The sequence below is a fragment of the Carassius gibelio genome, chromosome A24 (assembly GCF_023724105.1).
Source record: "Carassius gibelio isolate Cgi1373 ecotype wild population from Czech Republic chromosome A24, carGib1.2-hapl.c, whole genome shotgun sequence".
Classification (NCBI taxonomy): Eukaryota; Metazoa; Chordata; class Actinopteri; order Cypriniformes; family Cyprinidae; genus Carassius; species Carassius gibelio.
Window position 1 is genome coordinate 10,559,306 of NC_068394.1, and position 23,978 is coordinate 10,583,283.

At 35.3% G+C, this 23,978-nt stretch overlaps 1 protein-coding gene across 1 annotated transcript in view; it reads left to right on the forward strand.

The window, feature by feature from the left end:
* Positions 1-3,020: 3,020 nt before the first annotated feature.
* LOC127946186 (contactin-associated protein-like 2) overlaps positions 3,021-23,978 on the forward strand; it is a 361,215-nt gene continuing 340,257 nt past the window's right edge. The window contains exon 1 of the mRNA XM_052542554.1: positions 3,021-3,362. Within this exon, the coding sequence (XP_052398514.1) occupies positions 3,275-3,362 (88 nt within the window). The 5' untranslated portion in view covers positions 3,021-3,274. The remainder of the gene's footprint in view (positions 3,363-23,978) is intronic.

Here is a 23,978-nt window from a genome sequence, read left to right on the forward strand (position 1 = left end):
TTTATTGATTTTCATAAACATAACTTTAACATACAGGAATATATTTTCAAGATGGGTGTATTATGTTTTTTGTTGCAGGATTAATTATAGTCTGACATGTAACTAAAATTACTTGTTTTGCAACATGTGATGGTCTAAAATGTAGTGCATGGATGTTTTCTCATCAAATTAAAGGAATAATTTTCCTAAAAATTGACATTTGCTGAGCATTTACTTACCCCCGGGTCATCCAAGATGTAGATGTGTTTGTTTTTTCAAATAGTTTATCATCTGAAAACATTCCAACAGAGTTTTAAACCAATATTGTCAATGGAGTTTGTTGTGAAAGGACATCAGGGGATGGACTTTTTCACTGAATAAAGCGTTATTATGGATTATGGAGTTGTATTTTGGCCAGAAAAAATGTCTAATTGACTCATTTGATTCTTACAAAAAATTGTTTCTATTCACTTCATAAGATGTTAATTGATGGACTGGAGTGGTGTGGATTTCTTGTGTATTATCGTGATGTTTTTAACAGCTGTTTGGACTCTCATTCTGATGGCACCCATTCAGTGCAGAGGATCCATTGGTGAGAAAATTATACGGTGCTACAATCATGCAAATCTGCTCCCATTAATAAACAAACTAATTTAAAACTTGGATGGCTTTGGAAGTAAAAAATGTTTTTTTTTTTTTTTTGGGGTGAACTTTTCTTTTAAGGTTCATGTCCTCATTCCTTATCATGCAATGAAAGTGGGTGCTGACAAAGATTTTTTGTATATAACTACTTAAATTTCAGTCTGTACCTCATGCAAACATATCATTTGATTCCAAAAAACTTGGAATATCGAGAACATGTTATATGGACTATTATGATGGGAAGAGAGTGGCTCAGACATTCTGCTGAACATCACATTTTGTGTTTCACACAAAAAAAAAAAGTTCTGGGTTTGGAATGACGTGGGGTTGAGTAAATAATGACAGTATTCTCATTTTTGGGTGAATTGTTCTTTTAAGTTTGTTTTTCTTTACCTACTGTGCTTGCTGATGCGGTGCAAAGCAATGTTTATCTCCATCCTGAAGTGATTACTCCAAACACCTGCTCAGCCATAGAGGAAAAATCACAGGATAAGACGTGTTGCATTTTCAGCAGCACTGCTTTTGATAGACGAGAACCTGGAGAAAAGGGAAAGTATCTGCTGTCTTTCTCTGCCTTTGCACAGATGGTGTTTCTTTCACACTCTGCTGAGAGTTTGCTTTTCAAACAGGTTTGTAAATATCACACAAAAATCCAAGCATATGCAGGTGAGGATTGCTGGGCACTTTTGTTCCAGAAAGGAAGAAAAAAGCCAGTGAAGGAATAATATTCTCAGGAGGCTGCGAATCCAATTCATTTATTGTTGAAAGAAAGTTTAGCATGATGCAGCTTTTTAAAAAAGTGTTTTATTTAATAACTTAAAAACATGCTCATGTGATAGCATCTAAATTAAGTTTTTATTCATGTTAAACTATGTTTAGATTAAAAGGAGTCTCTCATGCACTTTCTTTAATTAAAACAAATAATAAAGAAAACGTTTTTTTTTTTTTTCAATTAAATGAATTGCTCTGCAACTAGATTTATAAACTGCAGCACTTATTAAAGAAAACTGTTTACAAAATGTGAGAAAAAAGGTGAGCGTTTATTTGGAAAAAGTAATTTTAAGGCTTGGATCTGAAAGAATTTCCTCCCTAAAGGGATTCTCCATCCCAAAATGAAGATGTTGTCATTAATCACTTAACCCCATGCCGTTCCAAAACTGCGGCAGACACAGAAGAGCGTAGGCAGTTTGAGTGATGTGGAGAGACACAAAGGAGACTGTTGACAAAGTTGTCATTTTTGTTTTATTTGCTTACAAAAAGAATTCTTGTCATTTCATAACATTATGGTTGAATGGCAGATTAACTATTCTGACGACGTCCTTCATACTTTTCTGGACCTTGACAGTGTAACTTACTTGGCAGTCTATGGGACAGTCACAAGCCTCCCAGTTTAGATCCAAAATATCTTAAACAGTGTTCCAAAGAGGGTTTGGAACGACATGGGGTAAGTGATCATTGACAAAAATTTTATTTTGGGGTGGAGTATTCCTTTAATATAATTCTGATATGCAATTAATACCCCCCCCCAACCCCCCCCCCCCTCCCCCCCCCCAAACACACACACTTTTCACAATTAATATTGATTCAGAGCCACACAGGAGAAAGGAGAGAACTACTTAGAATTACAAATATTTTTCTCATAAAAATATGAAGGTCTGTTTTTTACTTTTACTGTTAAAAACTAGAACTGTCAATAGAATAAAATTAGTTAACATGAAATATCAGGGAAATATTCTAAAGTATTCATCATTTTTTATTTATGTCGATTTCAACACTAGGCCACTAAATTAAAATTTTAAAACTATTAAAAGCCAACGTTGTAAGCAAAGATATTATTTCATCGACTTTGACAAACATGACACTAGCAATAAATGGTTGCAATAAATAGCAATTTGAACATAGATTAATAAAAACTATAATGCACTACGCGTTGTTAGTTAATGCATTACTATGGGACTTCATTGTAAAGTCTTACTGTTCCAACATAATCAGTATCTAAAGGTAACGTCTTAACTTTGACAGGCCTAAAAACATTTTCTTTTTCTTTCTCTTTCTCGATTTTCCACAGAACCCTCTAGCGGACACGTTTGTACAATAAGTATATCTTTCTTCAGTAATAATTAGTTTTAATTACTTAAACATCTCGTACGACCGCCCTTGTAATTTGTGTGAACTCCACGGCCAAAATCTTGCCCATTTATATTAGTCCTCCAGAAACAGTTAAAAACATAAAAGCAACTCTCATTCAAATGTTATCTATTCTTTGCTGCCCAAGAGAAGGCGCTCAAAGCAATGGGCCCTGTCCCGCGAGGGCTGCTCCACTGTTTTATGGAACGTACCAACTAGGAGGAGAGAGGGGTTCTGTGTTTATATGAACGAGAGCGCGCTGTCAGCTCTCTGCGTGTAGTAACTTCAGCACCTGGACAGCGACCTCAGCGAGTCAGGCGCACGCGCTCCGACATGGCTTGAAATACCGCATTAAAGTGCTCAACTGTAGTCTTTTGCTTCTGAAAAACCGAACTGTTGCTCAGAATTTTACTGACACCGAGTACCAGAGCCGAGAAGCTTCGGTTATTGCGGGTCTCGCTCATCTAGAGGCTTCGCTCTGTGGAGAAAAGTAACTGCGTCTCCGCTGATCTCACTGTAGTCGAAGATGGAGACACCCGCCGGGACCGGACTGAAGCTCTTGCTGTGGATTTTAAGCCACATCAGCATCTCTCAGGCAGCTTCTCCATCACCTCGTAAGTTGCAGTTGATTCCGTGGCTCTTTTGCGGTGGTGGGGACCGCGATGCATCTGACACGCTGGGGTTCTTTAGTCAATAAGTCTGATGGCATTTACTCTACAGACGTAACTGGTGTAGTCATGAATTCTTCTGAAGAAACTTGCATTATTTGCAGTTGCATGTTGGTCTGGTCATTGCAATTATATTGCCGTTTATTGCGGTCGGCAAACACCAACAATCTTTCGAGACTTGGTGGAAAGGTGGAACACATAATTAGCCTAGGTGGTGCAGATGATATTTAACCTAAAAACATTAACCTAAAGAATCACGGCAGCACTGTATGCAAAAATACTATGACAGCGTTTCAATTTTATATGAATAGATTTATTGTGTTTAAACTTAAGTCACTTTTTTAAGATATAAAAAATATATGTTTATTAAAATAAATAAATAAATTATTGCCTTCCCAAATCATTCGATTTTACTTTAAAGTGGCTCTTTTAATGCTACACATATTGGACTAATTTAAATTACATTAAAATAAATAAATCCATAAAAAAAGATACATAATAGGCAAGTAATTCAAAAACAGAAAAGATAGTGTGTTAATCACAATTATTTTTGTGTTTAGTAAATTAGTGTCAAATGTACCATTCTGTGCATCTTAAGCCAATACATTGGAGAGTGTTTAAACCTTGCCTGTCTGACAGTCATACTATTGCTAGAGATGTAGATGAAAAGCTTGCTATAGATGTTATATATCAAATTAAACATGACAACCTGCTGATTCAGATGATATCAGTTCTGCTATATACCACCCATGATCACCAATAACATGATCACCAATCATAAAAGAGATGTGTATTTTTTACTGTCTTAGCTCATTGTTTGTGCTCATTAAAACTGACAATGTTTACAACTCACTCAATGTTACAACACGTCCTACTGTCCCTTAACAAATAAGTTAAAGAACTCTGATGTTCAAATGCTTCACATGCCACATTTGAACATATAGGCAGCCTATTAATGTAGTTCTATGAATCATGTGTTAAGAGCTGAAAATGAGCTGCTGGGTTCCCTCCTGATCTAACCTTAACAATAGCGATTTACCTTGACTGTCAACCCAGCATCTGTTCAACTCTTAAACAGGTACAGTAGCTATTGGAGGAACAAAAGTTGCATGCTATTTCAACAGTGTTCTGTAACAGCAAAGTTGTTTTTTATGCAGCAGTGAAAGTATAACCTTTTCTACTTTATTATTAAGCTTGGTGAAGAAATACATACATATATATATATATATATATATATATATATATATATATATATATATATATATATATATATATATATATATATATATATATATATATATATATATATATTGTTTTTGCCAAATTATGACATGAGGCTGTTAACGATTAGGAATATTAGGAACACACTTTTCTAAAAAAAAAAATTAGGAACACACTTTTCTAAAATAAAGCAAAAATAGTTCTTGCAAACACACAATGTTGTGGAATTAGGAATGTGTTTTAATTTAGTCTGAAGCACCCACCACTTTAATATTACTACATTGTTTAATTACTTGACTAATTGCCTTGCAGAGAGTTAGCACGGCAAAATCAATAGGGTCAAAAATAAATTGTTTTTTAGAAATAATTGGACGGTAGGTCTTATAAAATAAAATCCACGTTTGTTCTACATCAACACCTAATGCAGCTCATAGTCAACAATTTTTTTCACCGTGAGAATTATGAATGACTGATTTCACCAATACTGATTTGTTGCACACACTCGCTGCAAGCCTGCAAGTAAGCAGAAATCTTTATTGCCGGACAGACTACAGATAGCCAGGAATAATAAGATTAACAGGATGGAATAGTCAGTCACCTCATGGCCCAAATTTAGATGCAGCCAAGACTCACTTAAAAAAGCTTGCCAAAACAATGATTAATCAACAAGTTCATTCACCTACAGAAATGTTTTAATTAATCTTTCCAGCTCTACATGTGGGAGAGAAACTGAGTTGCTGAGATAGCTGATTCTTCCTCTGACAGATGGATGGAGGTTTGAGATAAAGTTTGAAAATGTTAATTGAGCTGCAGAGGTTTTGAAATCTCTTTCTCTCTTTGTTAGCCAAGGCTACTGGAGCATTTGATATAAACATCCATCTCCCCACGAGCTCTCGTGGGTTGATTGAGTTTTTCTTATTCACTTTAGTTTCACCACAGCACAGAAGCAGAATCATTTGTAATTACTCCGGACAATGGACAGAATTAGTGTAATTTCCTTAATCACGTCATGTATGCAATCAGTGCGACTTGCTGACAGGGTTTTTGCTCTCTGTATAGCAGCAAAATATAGTCAAAGTGGCAGCTCAATGACCTGATCAGAAACAAAGTTATTTTAGTGGAATGTGAACATGTCACTGTGGATTTTGCTCAATGGAAACTTCTCTTAGAGACAAAGATTTTATCAGAAATTGTTCTCAACATGGCAGTTAAAATGATGCTGGCATTCCTTTTTCAGAAGAGTTATTCAATTATGAGAAAAAGGGTCACGATTCAGAAGGCAAAGTTACAACTCTGAGAAATAAAGCTGGAATTGTGACAAATAAAGTCACAATTGTGAGAAATAGTTGCAATCAATATCACAATTATAAGAATATCCATCATTGTTAGTTCTAAATTTGCAATTGTTAGAAATAAAGTTGTAAATATGAGAAATTAAGTTGCAAATGTGAAATATAAAGCTCAAATTTGGACAAATAAAGATATGACTATAAGAAAAAAAGTCACAAATTTATCTATCGCTGTTTTTCAGTTACAAGCAACGGTAATAATTATGAGAAAAATTGTCACATTTGTGGGACACAAAGACACAGTTGTGTGAGGAAGTCGCAATGATTTGAAGTTGCAATCCCAATTTCAGAGCGATAAGAAATAAAGTCAGAAGTGTGAGCTGAGAAGTTGAAATTGTGAGAAAAAGTGTTGCAATTTTGAGGAATAAACTTTTCAGTGCAATGTGTGCATGTCACTGTGGATGTTGCGCAGTGGAGACTCCTCTTAGAAACCGAGATTTCATTAGACGTTTGAGAAATGTTATTATAGATCTAAATATAGATGTCATTCCCAATGTATTTTAATGGAGCACTTTTGTCTGTTCTAGAGGCAGCAATTAAGTAAAACAAAAAGTTGTTACCCATAATCAACAAAATGGCTTTTTTTTTAACTTGAAAGATAGAAACAAAGGACTTGCAAAAAGCATAGCAATTAAGAATTAGACCATTACTGAGCAATACGATGCTAGGAAAACACTGAAATTAAACCCACTCGTCTAGTTCAGTTCTTATGTTGCACACCCTATGGGAAAACAAGACTGCTGCCTCAGGATGTAACGCTTGGTCACCTGAGTTCAAGTCAATTTGCTTGTCCTTACAAAAGACGTAGATGCAGCGAGGCTACATGGTAAGGTAAATTGAATAAGCTGCTTTGTAATGTGCTTCTTTGTTTGTCACTATATTTGGTACAGTATAGCCTGTCATTTCTATACCAACACTTTTGCCACTTAAAAGTAAACGGCAAGCATCTGTGCCGGCAGTCCCTGAAAGATTAATTCACTTAATTTCTGTAAGTAAATTGGGTATTAAGGGACTCTAAACAACACCTTGAACGCAGAGCCAAGCGGAAATAACAACATTTGTCTTTAGGTGGAGGTGCGCAGATTCTACAATCTTCCTAATGAGCTGTTATTTTTATGACTGATTTGAAATTGATTTGAAGGGAAATGCTTTCTAGCAAAGGTCTTGTATTAATCAAGATATGTTTGTAGACAAGGCCAGAAAGTCAAACTGACCTTCTAAAATTCCTTGTAAGAAACTGTTTTCTTTTGACATTAAGCAAATGCAGTTTTCTTGGTGATGGATGAAATTATGATTAGGAATTGGATCTCGCTCATTGTATTTTGACTGCCTGTGTTTCCAAACAGCATCTTATGGATGTCTGTTCTGATTCAGAGTAAAGCATAAATCAGGTTATTGTAAGAAGAACTTGAAATGAGAAATAGTCACACTGTGAGACATCAAAGTGCAACTGTGAGAAATAAAGTTGAATTTGTGAGGTATAAATTACAGTTGTAAGCAACAAAGGCACAGTTAAAAGAAATAAAGTTGCGAATGTGAGATATACAGTCAGAATTAGACTAATTCATCTACACTACTGTTAAAACAAATTATAGCCACACTTATGAGAAAAGATATGAGATATGAAGTTGAAATTATGAGAAAAAATTGTTGCAATTGTAAGGTACTGTAGGCTATAAACTGAAGTTGTGAGATACATAGTCATAAATAATGTGAGATGTAAAGTTATGATTATTATGAGAAAATAATGAGAAAAATATTCACAGCCCTGAAATTTTCTATGTCCGAAATGCAAATATTTTTCTTATGATTGTGACTGGGAATATGAGTCGCAAATGCAAAGATAAACAGTAACATGACAATTACGAGAAATAAAATTGTAACTATAAGGTATGAAGTTGAAATATTATTATTATTTACTCTGAGGTGAATACAAGCTTTTATAGCAGCTTTAATCATAGAATATCTAAGGGTTAAAAAGTGCTTTCCTTCACCTCAATGGAATTCTCTCGTTCTATATAGACCTCCAAACATTTTTGATAAGCATTTGACACATGAAAACTATTTCCTTTGCCAGACAAAAGCTGTGTCTGATCGACTTAAAGTGAAGACAGAAGCGACTTCTCCTCCAGCCTATGTAACCTCGAATGGCACAGACAAACACAGACCCAAATCTTGTTATTCTCTCTTTCCCTATTGCTGGCTGTCTGTCTCCTATTCTATTTTCATCTCTATCTCTCCCACACACTTCTATAATGCACATATATACAAGTATTCAATCGCACACGCACAATTTCTCTCTTTTTTCCTCCAGGCAGTGGAGATTCTGTTATGACTATAGGCTCTAGACACAGGAGTGAGCTTTTCATCTAATAGCACAGTGGTTGCTGTACTCTGAGTGCACTTGCTCTTGTCTCTTAAAGCAGACTAGTAATAAAGCCTAAGCACTTTCAACTCATGGGCATACTGCTGTGAGTAACAGTGTATATTCAGTATGAAAATGAAAAACAATCCAATGTAGTTAACATCTATTTGATGCAAATAAATTAATCCTGCGACAATGTTTGTGTTAGATAATTCAGCGTATTATTTGCTGTTATTTTAAGTGCAACAACTTATCCTACACTAATTTCCCTCGGACTTGTTTTAAACACACCCAGCAGTATTGATTGGATTCATTTTACCCAATTAATTAAACCCTAATGAAGTCTCACCTCAGGGGTCAAGGTTTAGCTGGTTAGTGTAGTCAGTTGCCCCCTGCTGGTAAACAAGGTAACTGCACCATTCTGGGAAGCAAAAAAATAGCATTTTTCTCAATCGACAGCCATTTATTCATGTAGTCTGATGAAACACATTATTTAGACATTGGTGGCCTCACCCAACAATATTTAGTAGTTGAGCACTGGATGTTTAAAAAGATGCTTTTGGATGATTTGTTAATAATCTGATGTTACCTTGCTATGGTGCCTTGCAAAAACATTCAGAAATGTGTCCTGGTTTAAATATCAAAATACTCTCTTCTATTTCAATACACAAACACTGATCAGACTAGCCTATATATTTTAGACTGTTAACATGACAGATCCCACCTTTAGTTCTGCAGACCCCAGTCGGTCGGAATAAATGAATAATGGTGTTAATGGGAAGACTAATTAAGAAATAATCAAACAACTCACCCACTTTAATTACCACAGACATTGACGTCATTTAAGCATCCAACAACATCAAATGACTGGAGGATGGAGAAGTATGGGCTTTGGCATCCATCCATCTATCGCTGTTTTCAGTGTTTGTGGAGTTAGTTTGTGGAGTAAATGCCGTATTTTTCGGACTATAAGTTGCACCTGAGTATAAGTCACATCATTCCAAAAATACGTCATGATGAGGAAAAAAACATATATAAGTCGCACTGGACTATAAGTTGCATTTATTTAGAACCAAGAACCAAGAGAAAACATTACCGTCTACAGCCGCGAGATGGCGCTCTATCTTTACAGTGGTAGACTGCAGGAGCACTGAGCAGTATAGAGCGCCCTCTCGCGGCTGGAGACGGTAATGTTTTCTCTTGGTTCAAGTTTCTTAGTTCATTTCTCTCGGTTCATGTCAAATTAATTTTGATAAATAAGTCGCACCTGATTATAAGTTGCAGGACTAGCCAAACTATGAAAAAAAGTGCGACTTATAGTCCGGAAAATACGGTATATGTAAACTGTGTGTTTACACAGCTTTTTAAAAATGGCAGATGCACCGTTTTGTATGGTGCATGTTTAGGTCAATCGATGTAAGCATATGTCACTGGTAGTTTCTATTGTGCTGGGTCAGACCCTACGCTGAAGTAGAAGCTAGTTTAGTCCGCCCAACAGGTGTTCCTAGCTGAAACAATTTCCAGACTGTGTGGCGCGGACACACCAAATAGTTATAGGAAATATGAAAATGTTCCTCTAGTGCCAAAGCCCCTTTAGAGACCTATTAGAGATAGTATTTGGGAGCTCTGAGGCCACAAACAAACAAGCAGTTTGGAATGTTTTGTGGCTGCTCTGAGATTTCTTCAGCTTATTATCTTATGCTGTAAGACAAATATGGCCAAATATTTAGGACTCTAAAGACATCAAAGAAGTATTTATCATTTATAATTAAACTGTATATCACAGCTGTGACTGGATAAAAAAAAAATTACACCCACATTTCTATACCGAACTTTACTAACACAGAACCAGGCAGGGCACAGGCTTGGAATTTCTGCGGGATTTATTGCGCCACTGGATGCAGGTCAAATCCCGCACACATCCATATTTACAATAACTGTCATAACATCCATGACACATTTAAGCCCGGGTTTAACAGTCTGCTCTCTAATAATGAGCTCGGATTACTGTGGTCAGAAATATTGATAATGTAAATTAGAGCAAATCTCAGGGTGTAAGAGGAATGGTATGTGAAGGAAAAGTAAGCAAGCTCAAAGATTTAGAAACTGTAGCCTCCATAGAAGGGAATTTGTCATGCTGTAGCTGCATTCACTAAACAAACACACTCCTATACCTCTGGGAAATATTCAGCCTCATTTCTGCAATCATAATTGGAGTGTTCAGGGGGAGATTATCCATATCATTGTGCCAAAGTATGCAGCCAAGACCTGTATAGCATCGAAAACCACAATATTTAAAATCGTGTCAAGATAAAGACACCTAAAGCCTAAATTAAACCATCATACTGTGGTTGTTCTCATCATAAGCTTATGATTACACATTATTTGCAGTTTGAGACTTTTATGATTATAGCCATGGTGGTTAATATTCAAGCAATAAAGTCAGAGCGAAGAAGTGAAGTGCTGTTTGCAATCGCTCCAATGATTTGTTCACAGTAAGAAGGTATATCGTTTGATTTCATGTACACATTAGTGTCCAAAGGTTTGGGGTCAGTAAGATAAAAACGATTTATTCATCAGGGATACATTCAATTGATCAAAAGTGTCAGAAAAGACATTTAAAATGTTACAAAATATTTATATTTCAAATAAATAATGTTTGGACTTCTAAAATCCTAAAAAAAAGTTTATACAAAAAATATTAAGCAGCACAAAGTTTTTCAACACTGATCATGTTTATTAAATGATTATTGAGCACCAAATCAGCATATTAGAATGATTTCTGAAGGATCGTGTTACATATATAAATTATAGTAATTATTATTTAAAATTGCAATAATATTTCACAGTGTTACTGTTTTTACTGAATATGTTTGATAAATTGCAGCCTTGGTGAGCAAATGAGACAAAAACATTTTAAAAAATCTTACCAACTCCAAACTTTTTAAGGGTATACATAGATTTCATGTTGACTTTACGAGAAATTAAACACTAAATGAGAAAAATATTGAGCAAGACTTCACTTCTTATCTCACATGGACCAATTTTACCCACTTTTACATTTGCATATTCTAAAGGCACCGCTAATCGCAGCTAGAGAAATGCCTCCACTAAGCTGTGACATTGTGCACTATTAAAAATATATAAAAAAAATCAAAATAATGGTCTGCTAATCCCCTGAATAACTCAGTCAGAGAAAGGGGGGATATTAGAAAAGCTGCAATGCTTAGTGAAGCTTGTATGCTAGGCATCTCTTAAAAAGATGTGCGGTTCTGTATCTAACACACTAATGCGTGGGTGACAACTTTCAAACTTTTACATGTGTAGTTTTATAGAATAATCTTAGAGAGCAAGACGAGAGATCTTGGATCAGAAACTAAATCAAATTTCTTCTTATCACATATTATTTGTAATTACATTTTCATCAAAGGGTAGTCATTCTCCTGGATGTATTGAATACCCAGCCCAATGACAGGATGCAATTAACAGCACATATTTTGTCATTTTTGCTCTTCTAAATATTTTATCTGAATATTTTTTTTTATTGATTGCCCTGCAGAAGTGCTTGTAATCCTGTAAATCTGATTCCCTCTGTTCTTCCTCTCTGATCTTCACGTACCCTTTCATGCTTTGCATCTGCTCTTCATTTCACTCAGTAATACATGTCAAACATCTGACGAATGGCACTGAAGTTCATCTCACAGTCTACTACTTTGTGATTTATCCTCAGGCTCATGAATTAATCTATGGGGCAATTACTAATGCACTATGCCATGCTGAGTGCTGCGACCCCTGCAATCCTTTGGTGTAATGTCAGCGCTGGGATATAGAATGGCTCTTCCAAGTACTCGCCCTCCACAAATCAAAGTGAGCAGTGCATAATAAAACAAAAGTGCTGCCTGTATGTTTCGACGCAGTGCTGTCACTTCTCGTGATTGGCTATGACAGTAGCCCTCCCCCATTCACTCTATTGTAGTCGCTATAATAACCTGAAGTGCAGAGAAATCGCCCCATATGCTGCTGCAGATTGCATCCCCACGTAGAGGCGAAGGTTCTTGCTTAAGAGTGCTCCTATTTGTCTTTTCTCTCTTGTCTCTAATGTCAGTCTCTGCACTCCTGCACGCTGAATGTCAATGGGCCTGAGCTGCAGCCGCCTCGGAGGTAAAGCAGGAAATTATCTCCCTCCTATAGATGTCTGCTGCAAATGGTCTTTGCTGGAAGAGAAACAACAGGTTACATGTAGCAAAGACCACTGCAATTTTTCTTGGTTTTTATGCTAAAATTGTTGGGGGGAGTTTTTGTGTGTGTATGTTCAGATGAACCATATTGTAGTCTGTCTGAAACTGTGGTTCTCAACTGGTTTTGCTTCAGGCAACAGATTTTTCTTTGGAAATCAAGCGGCGACCCAATAAAATACCCAAATTGCTTATTATACTCAACTGTTCAAAAGTTTGGGGTCAGTAAGACATTTTTTTTTCTACAAAATTAATTATTTTATTTAGCAAGGATGCATTGAATGGACCAAAAGTGAAAGTAAAGATATCTACAATGTTACAAAAATAAATAAACACATATCCAATAAATACTGTACCATTCTTTGCTGTTTATAAAGAAAAATGTCCTTGAACATAAAACCAGACATTGAAATTTTTTAAATTTGATTTCATTTAATCTATTTAACGATGACATTTTATTCACATCTTTGTTCTTGTTCATGTTTACTAAACTTACTAAACATTACCTAATGATTAAAATATGATTATTTGATGTAAATTGACATGCTTACATCAGTAAACTTTCAGTTCATATGGTTTTTACAGTATTTGTTGGCTTTGTTTGTTGTGTAGCCCTCTATTTACACATCTTAACAAATAATCTATAAATTATTTGTTCATGTTTTTGTAGTACCCAATCTAAAGTGGAAACTATTAATAATTTGCAACTGTTTATAAATGTTTACTAATTAATACCTTTATGAGCAGTCATCTCGATGAGAAAAAGTGTCCCGAAAAACCTGAATTTAAATAAGTTTAGTAGCAAACATTGACAAGCACATTATCTCACGTTTCAAACTCTTTGATTTAATTAAGGAGCCATTAAGCAATATATAATGTTTTTATTAATGAAAGTTATAATAAAGTGTTACCTAATTCGGTTTCTTTGACATGACTGAATCTATTATTTTCTTGTTTTGAGTTAAGATGCATATTATTTTCAGGATTTGTTAAAGAAGTGCATTTCCTCTAAGAGTATATACTTGTTCAAGTGCACACTTTTCTCTCTCAGTTCACTTCCTTTTGTGTTTGTCTCATCGGTCATCATCGAGTCATTAAATGGTAAAATTACTGGCATTTGATGATATATTTTGAATAGAAGCTGTTTTTTTTGCTTTGATAAACATTGTGATGTGGGATTATGAAAAGGAGTTGATGATTGATTGAATGATTGTATGATATAATAAATAAGAATGATTGTGATTGGGACTTTTTGCGATTGTGAGTGAGATTAGCGCATATTAGATTGCTTTACTCTCCATGTGTCAACAGTTGTTATGAAATGGAGAAAATCTAAGAATGAATGTTTTCAACATATTTTCCATTTATGCAGGTATGTTGTCATTTTGTGTGCAATCTTTGTGATTTATTTCAAGTTCTTTTTATTGGTTTAATCTCATGTTAGCTTATAATAAGCAGGATAACTGTGTGTTTCTACTGTATATGAAATCTCTTGCTCAGTTCATTTCCTTTTGAGCTGAGAGGAGTTTGTCTCATGGCTCATCGAGCCATTAAATGGGGTTATTACATGGAGAGAATCACAAAATTCATGTTTTCAACATATTTCCCATTTATGCAGAAAATAAAGACATTGCCGAGCAGAGAGAGAGAGAGAGAGAGATGAAGTTTATTGAATGACTTCAAAACAACACAAATCTTACTTTATGGTGGCTTGTCTGGGTCATGAATTCTTTTACATTTTGCAGTTTTTGTTCATGTTTTCAGGATGTCCACATCACACAACCTGACCATGTTCTCATATTTGTAATTTTTTCTGCTTCTACTGAGTGACAGATGAATTTGCACCAAAATACAGGGTTTTGTAAATGTACAGCCTTGAACATCAAAGATATACTCTTCCTCTTCTCTTTTATTATGCTATCCAAATTATGCATTTTTGTTAGTTAAACATTTTATTTCTTGTGTTTAGCATTATTATTTCCCTGCTACTATAGCTGTGAGCATCATCATACTGTACTTCTGCATGCAATTAAACAACCGTATGAACTTTGGTAAACAAACTAGCTTTCAAACTACTTATCCGAATCATGAATCACCAAGCCTTTTCCATTAGCTCTCCCGGTCATCATGTACCTTTTTCTCGGCTATATTAACAGATGAACATGTGGAGGATTTCTAAGGGCTCTACTATTTCTCACTCGAAAGCTCTGAGAGCCACTTACGGTTTTATATCATTTACAAGGGTGGCCAGTGGGGTAGCCACCCATTAGCTTGCAAACTAATTTGCTAAGTAAACAGTGTTCGCTTTCTTGTCTCTCTCATTGGGGACAGCATTTAAGAAAGGCTTTTTTGACTTGTTTATACTTGTTGATGTATCCCTTGTGAGTGCCCTTCTTAATCAGTGTGGGGTATTTTTAGAGAGGCGTGAGTTGGCAAAGAACGTGTGCCAGCCAGAGTCATAATGGGATATGGAGAGGTTCTTAGTACACTGCTGAAGTGCTATGTGTTACATGCAGCCTCACAGAGAGAGCGTGCATGTTTGTGTAGGATGTACTGTAATCAACTGTGGACCTCTATCTCTTGGAATAACTGACAGCAGCACCTACTAACCTGCCCAGATGACCAGTAGCTCTTAGTGAGCAGTTGATGAAGGCACACAAGCATACTGTTTACAACAAGTTCAGGTCCTGTCTGACCTAGATAATTAACACCAAAACTTAAGATTAGAATAAATATGCATCATTTGCATTCAGCAAGCCCATTTAGTGTCCATAGAGAGCTTTGATGATTATTAGCATATTACACTTAAGTGTTGTGAGTGCTGGCCTCACGGCTTGGTGTTTGGGAGCAATGCAGAATTATAATTTATCTCTTTTTTATATAAAACAACACAGGCTCACTGTAAAAAAAAAAAAAACCTCTACCTACATTTTTTTTTTTTCAAAACTACAAAACATTTTTCAGTTTGCAGTTTCCAGCTGAAGCGAACACTAGAGGCAGTAAAACACCAATAACTTTTAATTTCTTTTCACACAAATTATGATTACAGGAACCGATTATTGATTAATAAAGACTTATTTTTGCACAGCTTCTCGCAATTGTTGAACTGCCACTATACACATGGATCTGATACATATGAAACTAAATGTCCCATTAGTGATGCTCACCAGACATTTCATTTAGAAAAATGTCATGATACATATAAGAAAAAAAATAATAATAATAATAAAATAAAAACATTGCCAAAATTCATATATTTTGGATAAAACAAACTTTTAACACCACCCACTGTAAATGCATTTTCCTGTAGCTGCCATAATATGTACAACAACCAACTCAGATGACTGTGTCAGATAAAAATGAAAATGCTTTTAGGGCTATTCAACAAAAATTTTAAATTATGAAATGCTGTGATCCACACAACTAAGAAGGAACTAAAACAGTGCTAGATTTATGTTCATCTGTTTCAGATAAAACTGAACTTGCTTTTAGCGCTACACATATTGAACATTTAAATTACAAACTGCTGTAATACGTACAAGTTTAAAAGTTCCTGTTCATCTGTGTCAGATAAAACCAAATACGTTTTTATAACTCACAGAATTTAAAATTTTTATTGAGAAAAAATTCCGATTAAACTGTATGCGCTTTTAAGCACCACTCACTGGACATTTCACTTTCAAAAGTGTTGCAAAGCATGCACGAAGCAACATTTTGCAGAAGTGTTGCCACAGGCCAATTTTTCCAATGAGTCTGGGTTACACTTTTTTTTCTTTTTTTCGAAAGGTTGAGGTGTCCTACAGCACTAATTCATCTTTTTTAGGTCCTCTTTAAACCTCGAGCCAAGTCTCTAAGCTCATCGCACATGCAGGTTAAACCACACATGGGACAAGTATAAGTAGTTATGCATTATTATTCAAATACATCACTACTTGCTCTAGCATGAATCTCAAGGGAATCTCTGTGCCCTCTCTAGCAAACAGCCATAAATTAACACACTTAACTAAGGTACATATGTGGACCCCCTCCATGGATCTGTCTCACATGTGGCTTGTTAGGAGTTATATATTGCTGCTTCTTTTCGCAGTGGAGCAACAAGCCTCCTCTGAATCTGTAATCACTTTTGATTTATTAATTTCAAGATATATGTACAACTATTCAAGACCTTGATATATATGTGACATACATTCATACATTTCAGTATGATTCTGAGATTGTGGTACTATTTTATACTATTAAAAGGGGAGTATTTTGCTACTTTCTGCCTGCAGGGAGGAAGAAGAAAAAAAATATTGGTATCCAGTCACATTAATTGAAAATGTGTGTCTGCTGGGTGTGGCTGCCGAAGTAGACCTATATATAGCTACATATAACTATATATAGCTGTAATTACAAGCAAAAATATAACTCCACATGGGGGTAAGATGGGGTAAGATGCCCCCTGAGGCAAGACGACCCCCCAACTTTAAAAGGATAGTTCAACCAAAAATTTGTTCCTAACATTTATGCTTTTATTTCTTCTATTGAGCACAAAAGATTATATTTTGAATAAAGTAGATGGTACCAATTGACTTTCTTCCATACTTTTGGTGAACAATCCCTTTAATATTTTCTGTGAGCACAAATGGCAAACAATCTCAATATATTTGGTGAATTGCCAATATATTCTTAATTTTGTCATTTAATCTATATTAAATCTATATTAACATTTGTGAGATTTGGTCAGTTGAAACAATTTTAAGGTTAATTATCTAATTTTATCTAGTTTTTTTAGTTTTGTGAAAATTGTGATCTGCAACATTGTATTATGTGAAATATTATATATTTTTTTCCTCTATTTGATAATAAGGGATAATAAGGGAACATAAATTTTTTTTTTTTTTTTTTTCAAAGTGAAAAGATAAAATGTTTCTCATATATCTAATTCTGCATAGTGTGGTTTCTAATTCAGAATGTGATCATAACTTAACAAACTTTTTATATACAATTTGTGATTTGCAAACCTATGATAAAGTGAAAAACCACAGCAATGGTTATGTCTTTATTCGACATCAAAAAGCACTCACATGCCATCTGTTGCTTTAATAACTATTTGGCAACATTTAAGTGTGTTAACTAACTTCTAAATCTAACTTTTGCGGTTTCTGAAATGTTTTAAAAAAGTTTACACTATGGTTTTGCGACAATATTATGCACAGATTAAAAGTTGCCTGAAACTCAAGGTGACACGTTTTTGTTTAGTCCTTGCAGTTGTATTCTCTTAATGGACTAGTTGTACAGTCTTAGGGTGCTTTCACACCTGCCTCATTTAGAGTTCGTTTCCTCCTTTGGTGCGGTTCGTTTGGGCAGATGTGAAAGCAGCAATCGCACTCAGGTGCGCACCAAAGGCAGACCAAACAAGCGTACCGAGACCTCCTTGAAGAGGTGGTGAGAACGTGATCCGACCTCGAACAGACCCAACTACAAAAAGTACTGATCATTTTTGGACTAAAACAGCTGCCATAGTCAGCTGCGGTGTGCATTATGGACATATAGTGCAACATATAGTGTTTGTTGACCCGCTCACTGTTTGAAGTGCATTAGAACGTTGTTTTCAAGCCACATCCGCGCTTCATTATAGAAATTTATTTTTTGCATATTGTGGTGTATACAGACAACGTACTAGATTATGGCCAGGGAGAAAACCAGCCTGCGCAGTCGTCTCTCCATAGTTGTGTTGTCTCCGTGTTGTTTGCTGGCTTTTCCTCTTATGTTGGAATTTTCCCGCACGTAAATTCTGACCAATCGAAAAGCAGTTTAGGAAATACTAGAGTTGGGGTACTCGAACTTGGACTCGGACTCGAGTCCGGACTCGAGTCCAATTTTGAATGAACTCGGACTTGTCACGCACTCGGATGAATTTGTACTCGGACTTGACACGGACTTGAACATTTTGGACTCAGTACAGTCGAGTCCGCGTGTGTAACAATAAAACCAGCATAAAATTGAAATGATAAATTAATGAATGTCTCCCCTTCTGTCATTTTACTGCACCACACCGGCAGGCAGAAGTCTCATGCTTGCAGACGAAACACACGCACCACTCACTGGATATCAATGTGGATTAGTGATGGGAAGTTCGATTCTTTTCCGCGAACTGGTTCTTTCGGACGGTTTGATTCAATAAACCGGTTGAAAAAAAAAAAACAGTTCACGGGATACATAATCCATTGCGATGTATTTGTTATTAAATGAACTTACGTTTCGTCAGATTGCCCTTCATTCAAGCCCTCGGTTTACCCGCACTCATTACATTAGCACAAAATCAGTTCAGAATCAATCACCAAAAGAATCAGTTAGGTTCAGACGCGCTGTGAGTCAGTCGGCTTCATGCTGAATCACGAATGCACAGTATCATCAGCTCCTCGGTTCTCGAATCGGACGCGTCCGAAAGAAACGGTTTTCGGTTCAGTTTACTGATGATCTGAAAACTGATACAACGGGTTCTTGACTCGAGAACGAGAATCGCTCAAAACCCGGGTAGGAAAATCTGACAGGGTAGGATAAAATGTCAGGACACCGGCACGTGCTGCAGTTCAGTATCATCAGCTGCTCTACTCGTGTCCATGTTCTGTTTACTACAAACTCAGTTTGATGATCTGTCATCATTAACTATAAATACAGTACAGATATTTCATAAATCATCCCTTATTCATATTAAACATGGAGTCTTTAGAGTCTTAATTATTGTCCAACTTCCCTGAAAACCCCTTTGGCCCATACATAATCTACAATATACAGATTAGAAACATGTAGCCCCTATCTTAAAAAAAACCCGTATATAAATATATATATATATATATATATATATATATATATATATATATATATATATATATATATATATATATATATAGTTTTATCACACTTTCCGATGTTTAACAAAATACTTGAAAAATTACACGCATGCGCAGTATCATCAGTTAATCGGTTCTCAAATCGGACGTCTCCGAAAGAAACGGTTTTTGGTTCAGTGTACTGGTGATCCGAAAACCGATGCAACCCACTACCAAAGACAGCAGCAGCAACCAACAGATGCTGCACAGCTCAGCATTACAGGATTTGCAAGACTAGATTTGACCAAACAAGCAGTGCTACTTTATGATGCAAGTTCTCCCAAGACAACAGGAAATTCATAATGTCATCATTAAGGATCTCCTCATTGGCTGCACTTTACCTCTGTCAAATGTGGGGGAGAGGCATTAAATAACTGAAATGTCATCTTTAACTGGAGGACAATATAGTGTGATACAATAATAAAATAGGTTCATTTGTATTTTCATGCACTTGTAATACAATAAAACCTTTGAAACCTTTTTTGATAGGAAAATAGTTCTGTTGACATAAAATAAAAATGTTCAATGGCAATGACTATGTAACAGTGGTATTCTTTTAATTACATTTTTATAGTGCCATTGGTTTAATGGGTTGAAAGGTTAAAATATTAATAGAATGTAAAAATGTACAATACCAATTTATAATCTTTTTTAATTTAATTACTTTCTGGACTCGGGCGGACTCGACTCGGACTCTGCCTTTAAGAACTCGGACTTGAGTCCAACTCGGCCACTTTTGGACTCGGACTCGGACTTGGACTCGATGTTTGTGGACTTGGTCTTGACTCGTACTCGGCAAAGGTGGACTCGGACCCAACTCTAGGAAATACATCATGTCCAATGATTGATGTGGATGTTGTCATGTGACTGCATTTTGGTTCGTTCAACTGCTTCGGACCAAAGCAATCAGTGTGGTGTGAAAAGGAACCAAAAAAGCTGAAAAATGCTACAATGTATAATTGTTTGCCCTTGTTTCAGACCAAATGAACCGAACTAGAGATGTGAAAGCACCCTTAATGGCCCGTGATTGTACTTCAGGGATTACAGAAAGGTAAATTTACTAATGTCAGTTGAAGCTCGTGTCTAAAGAGAGATGCTTGTTTGCACTGGACTGATAATATAGAAGCTTTAGTTTAAACAGTGAAGTCAACTCTGTAATAAATCAATAACTTGAAATGGAAGGTAATACAATTAAAATGCCCACTTTGAAATATGGATTTGGTAAGTATTAATGAATTTTTGTAGAAGGAAATTAATCAAGCCCCTTATCCAATTATATACCAAGCTCTGTCATTTCAATCTATTTTATGCCTTTGGGCATCCCCCTTAATTATGTTAGGTTATACTGCCTACAGGTAAATCTTAAAATTAATCTGAGCTGCCAGATGTGCACATACAGTTGAAGGTTGTCATCTCCAACTTGGAGGACTGCTAAGATGTTCAGAGAAGAAATAAAAATTTTAAATTCATCCAAAATTAATATGCTTAATTATCAGACCTTTGGATTAAAAAGGGATTTAAAAAAAATCACATCATTCCACAACTGGATACATAGTTTAATATGTTTAGCCATCTTTGCTTTGTTCTTCAGTCTTTTCCTGTCTTAACATTTCAACGTTAGTGTCACATTGTGAATAAAGGAGCAAATGCAGTTATTTCTGAGGAGATGGAAACTGTTGGTCTTAAACTGAGTACTTCTGGATGATATTCTGTTATTTTAACATGCCACTTTGCAATTTAATTGCTGTAACATAACAGTGTTGCTTACTCAAAAAAGCACTAATACAGATTGCTAATTACTGCTGCTTTCAATGTAGTCTGTGATTAGCCTAATTATTAAGAAAAGTAATGAAACGACTTGTATAAAAATTGTAACAAACAAAATATTTTCAAGCATGACAGCTGTGATTCATTTTATTTTACTGCACTACCATGTTCATTTCAGCCGGATCGCCAAACATGACTGACCGACAGACTGATTCAGTGATGTCATAGTCATTATATGATTGGCTCACATGACATGTGACAGTTAGGCATTCTTCAAATATTCAGACGCCAATCTCCGCTTTTAATAAGAAAACCAGAGTTACGGCCCCACTAAATTTTAAATAATATATAGTTGTCTGACACAAGATATTAGTGTATACCAAGTGAAACATTTTGTGCATATTTCTTTCGTCTCTTTGGGAATCAAACAAGCAATGTCCGATTTTTGAATGAATCACTTGATTCGGTCTTACAGGTTAATGAAATTTCTGAATCGGTTCACAATTCATTTGGACAGCTCACTCACGGATTCAGTCGTTTGAGGCAATTTCTCTCTGAACGGTAATGGAATGTACTTTATAGAAAGCCAAAAGAGCACAAATGGATTGATTGTGGGGAAAAAGCAATATTTACTTACCATCAAAGCCTGTATCCTGTTGTTTGCCAGTGAGGATGATGTTCATGAAATCCTACACCGGGACACCTTCACTTGAAGCATGTGAACTAACATTTTCCAACATAGTATAAAACAATGCAATATAGTAATTAATTATTTTAAAAGGAAATGAATCATGTTCTGTCGTTTCAATCTCTTTTATGCCTTTGTTTTACATATTATTTTAGAAGATAATACCATGTAAGATTGTCCTTAAGGAAAATAAGAGTAGCCTATTTTATTTTCAGCAATGACTGTTAGAAACACCTGTTAAGTTTAACTTATTGTACTTAACAAGATCTTTGGAAGACGTCAACTGTTACTTCTTTGTTGAGTTTGTTTGGTGTAAACTATGTAGCCTAATTGTTGATTTGTTAGGCCAATATGTTTGTGTTTTTACGCTTATGTCATGCAGTTTTATGTATAAGTTGTCAAGAGAAATGTCTCAGGCAACTATGACCAGTTTGCATGATCTCTGTTGTGGCCCTGATCAGTGCTGGTTCATGAAGGGAGGGTGAAATGTGTGAATCAGGTATTGGCCAGCAATAACCCACCCCTATCCTATCCGTGAGGGACTCTTGTGTAGATCAGGCCTAAAGCTTCTCTTCAGTCCTATCCATTATTCATCAGGAAGTCTCAACAGATGCTGCTTTCCATTTGATGCATGAGACTTGCATATGAAACTCTGTGAAATGTTGACATCCAGGGGGATAAGCATGTACGATTCTGTTGCTTTATTCAAGAGAATAGACAGCCATGTTTCAATGCTTTAGTTTTGACAACACTGAAAAAATGTGAAACAAATTTCCGTCAGAAATTGCTAGTAAATTCCACAAATAAGAAACAAGAAGTAAACCATTAAATTAAACCTAAAAAAAAATCTGTTTGTCTAAGCATGCTAATTGAAGCATTTACATGTATGTATTACATAATGTTTTACAGTTTGCATTGAAAAATGCTTCAAATTGTGTCTTTATTTTTTTGAAAAGTTCTGCCTTTGAAGAATTCGTATTACGTTAAAAATAGTTAAGCTTTTAAGACCCCTGGATTCCTTTCCTTTCTTTTTCACTCCATCTGGATGGTTATATATATTGAAAGCAAGAACATATTTTACGTAAATGCCCCCTTAGATTGGTCTTAATTGGACTATAGCCAGTTCTAGGTTCACCTAAATATATATATATATATATATATATATATATATATATATATATATATATATGAAGAGTTCAGATGCAAAAACCTCTAAATGCCATCTGAAATTTTCATCTAAAATTAGGATTTTTATCAAGCTCCTATGCTTAGGTTGAGTCATTTTACTTTAATGGCAATGTGCAGGTCCTTTTCCAGGCTATTAAAGTGAAATAACTGAACATAAATATAGGAGCCTGAAAAAAATCCTAATTTTAGATGAAAATTTCAGATGGCATTTAGAGGTTTTTGCATCTGAACTCTTCATATATATATATATATATATATATATATATATATATATATATATATATATATATATATATATATATATATATATATATATATATATATAGTTAGGTGAACCTAGAACTGGCTATAGCCCAATAAAGACCAATAATTAGACTAGTCTTCCTGGCAAAAAAAAAGTCATTTTGCATATCCTACCTGAGATTATATTTGATTTTAATGCATGTGGATAATATTATTTAAGGTGAAGCCTTGTACATAGCTGTGTAATGTAATGGATCTAGAATCAGCTATGAGAATGAAATTTCCAAACTCCCATTTGGGTATTCTTTATGTTATGAAAGATGACTGCAGTATGATTATATTCTACGTGTTTGTGTGTGTGAATCAACACAATCCCCAAAGACTGACATTTTTCATAAGCGTTTCTTTGTTTTTCTTTTCCCACGAAGAAGTACCCTTGTGTACTGTACCTCAGACAAATCAGCAAGTATAAAATTTTAACTTCAACTTGTCAGCTTATTATGACTGCCTTCCACTTGCTCAGAGCAAGCATAAAACTATGAATATTTACAGATGATGGTATTTCTTCAATTTCTGTTTCTCTCTTGAGGTGCAGGCCAACAGCAATTTTGCATTGTATTTCTCGTATTAT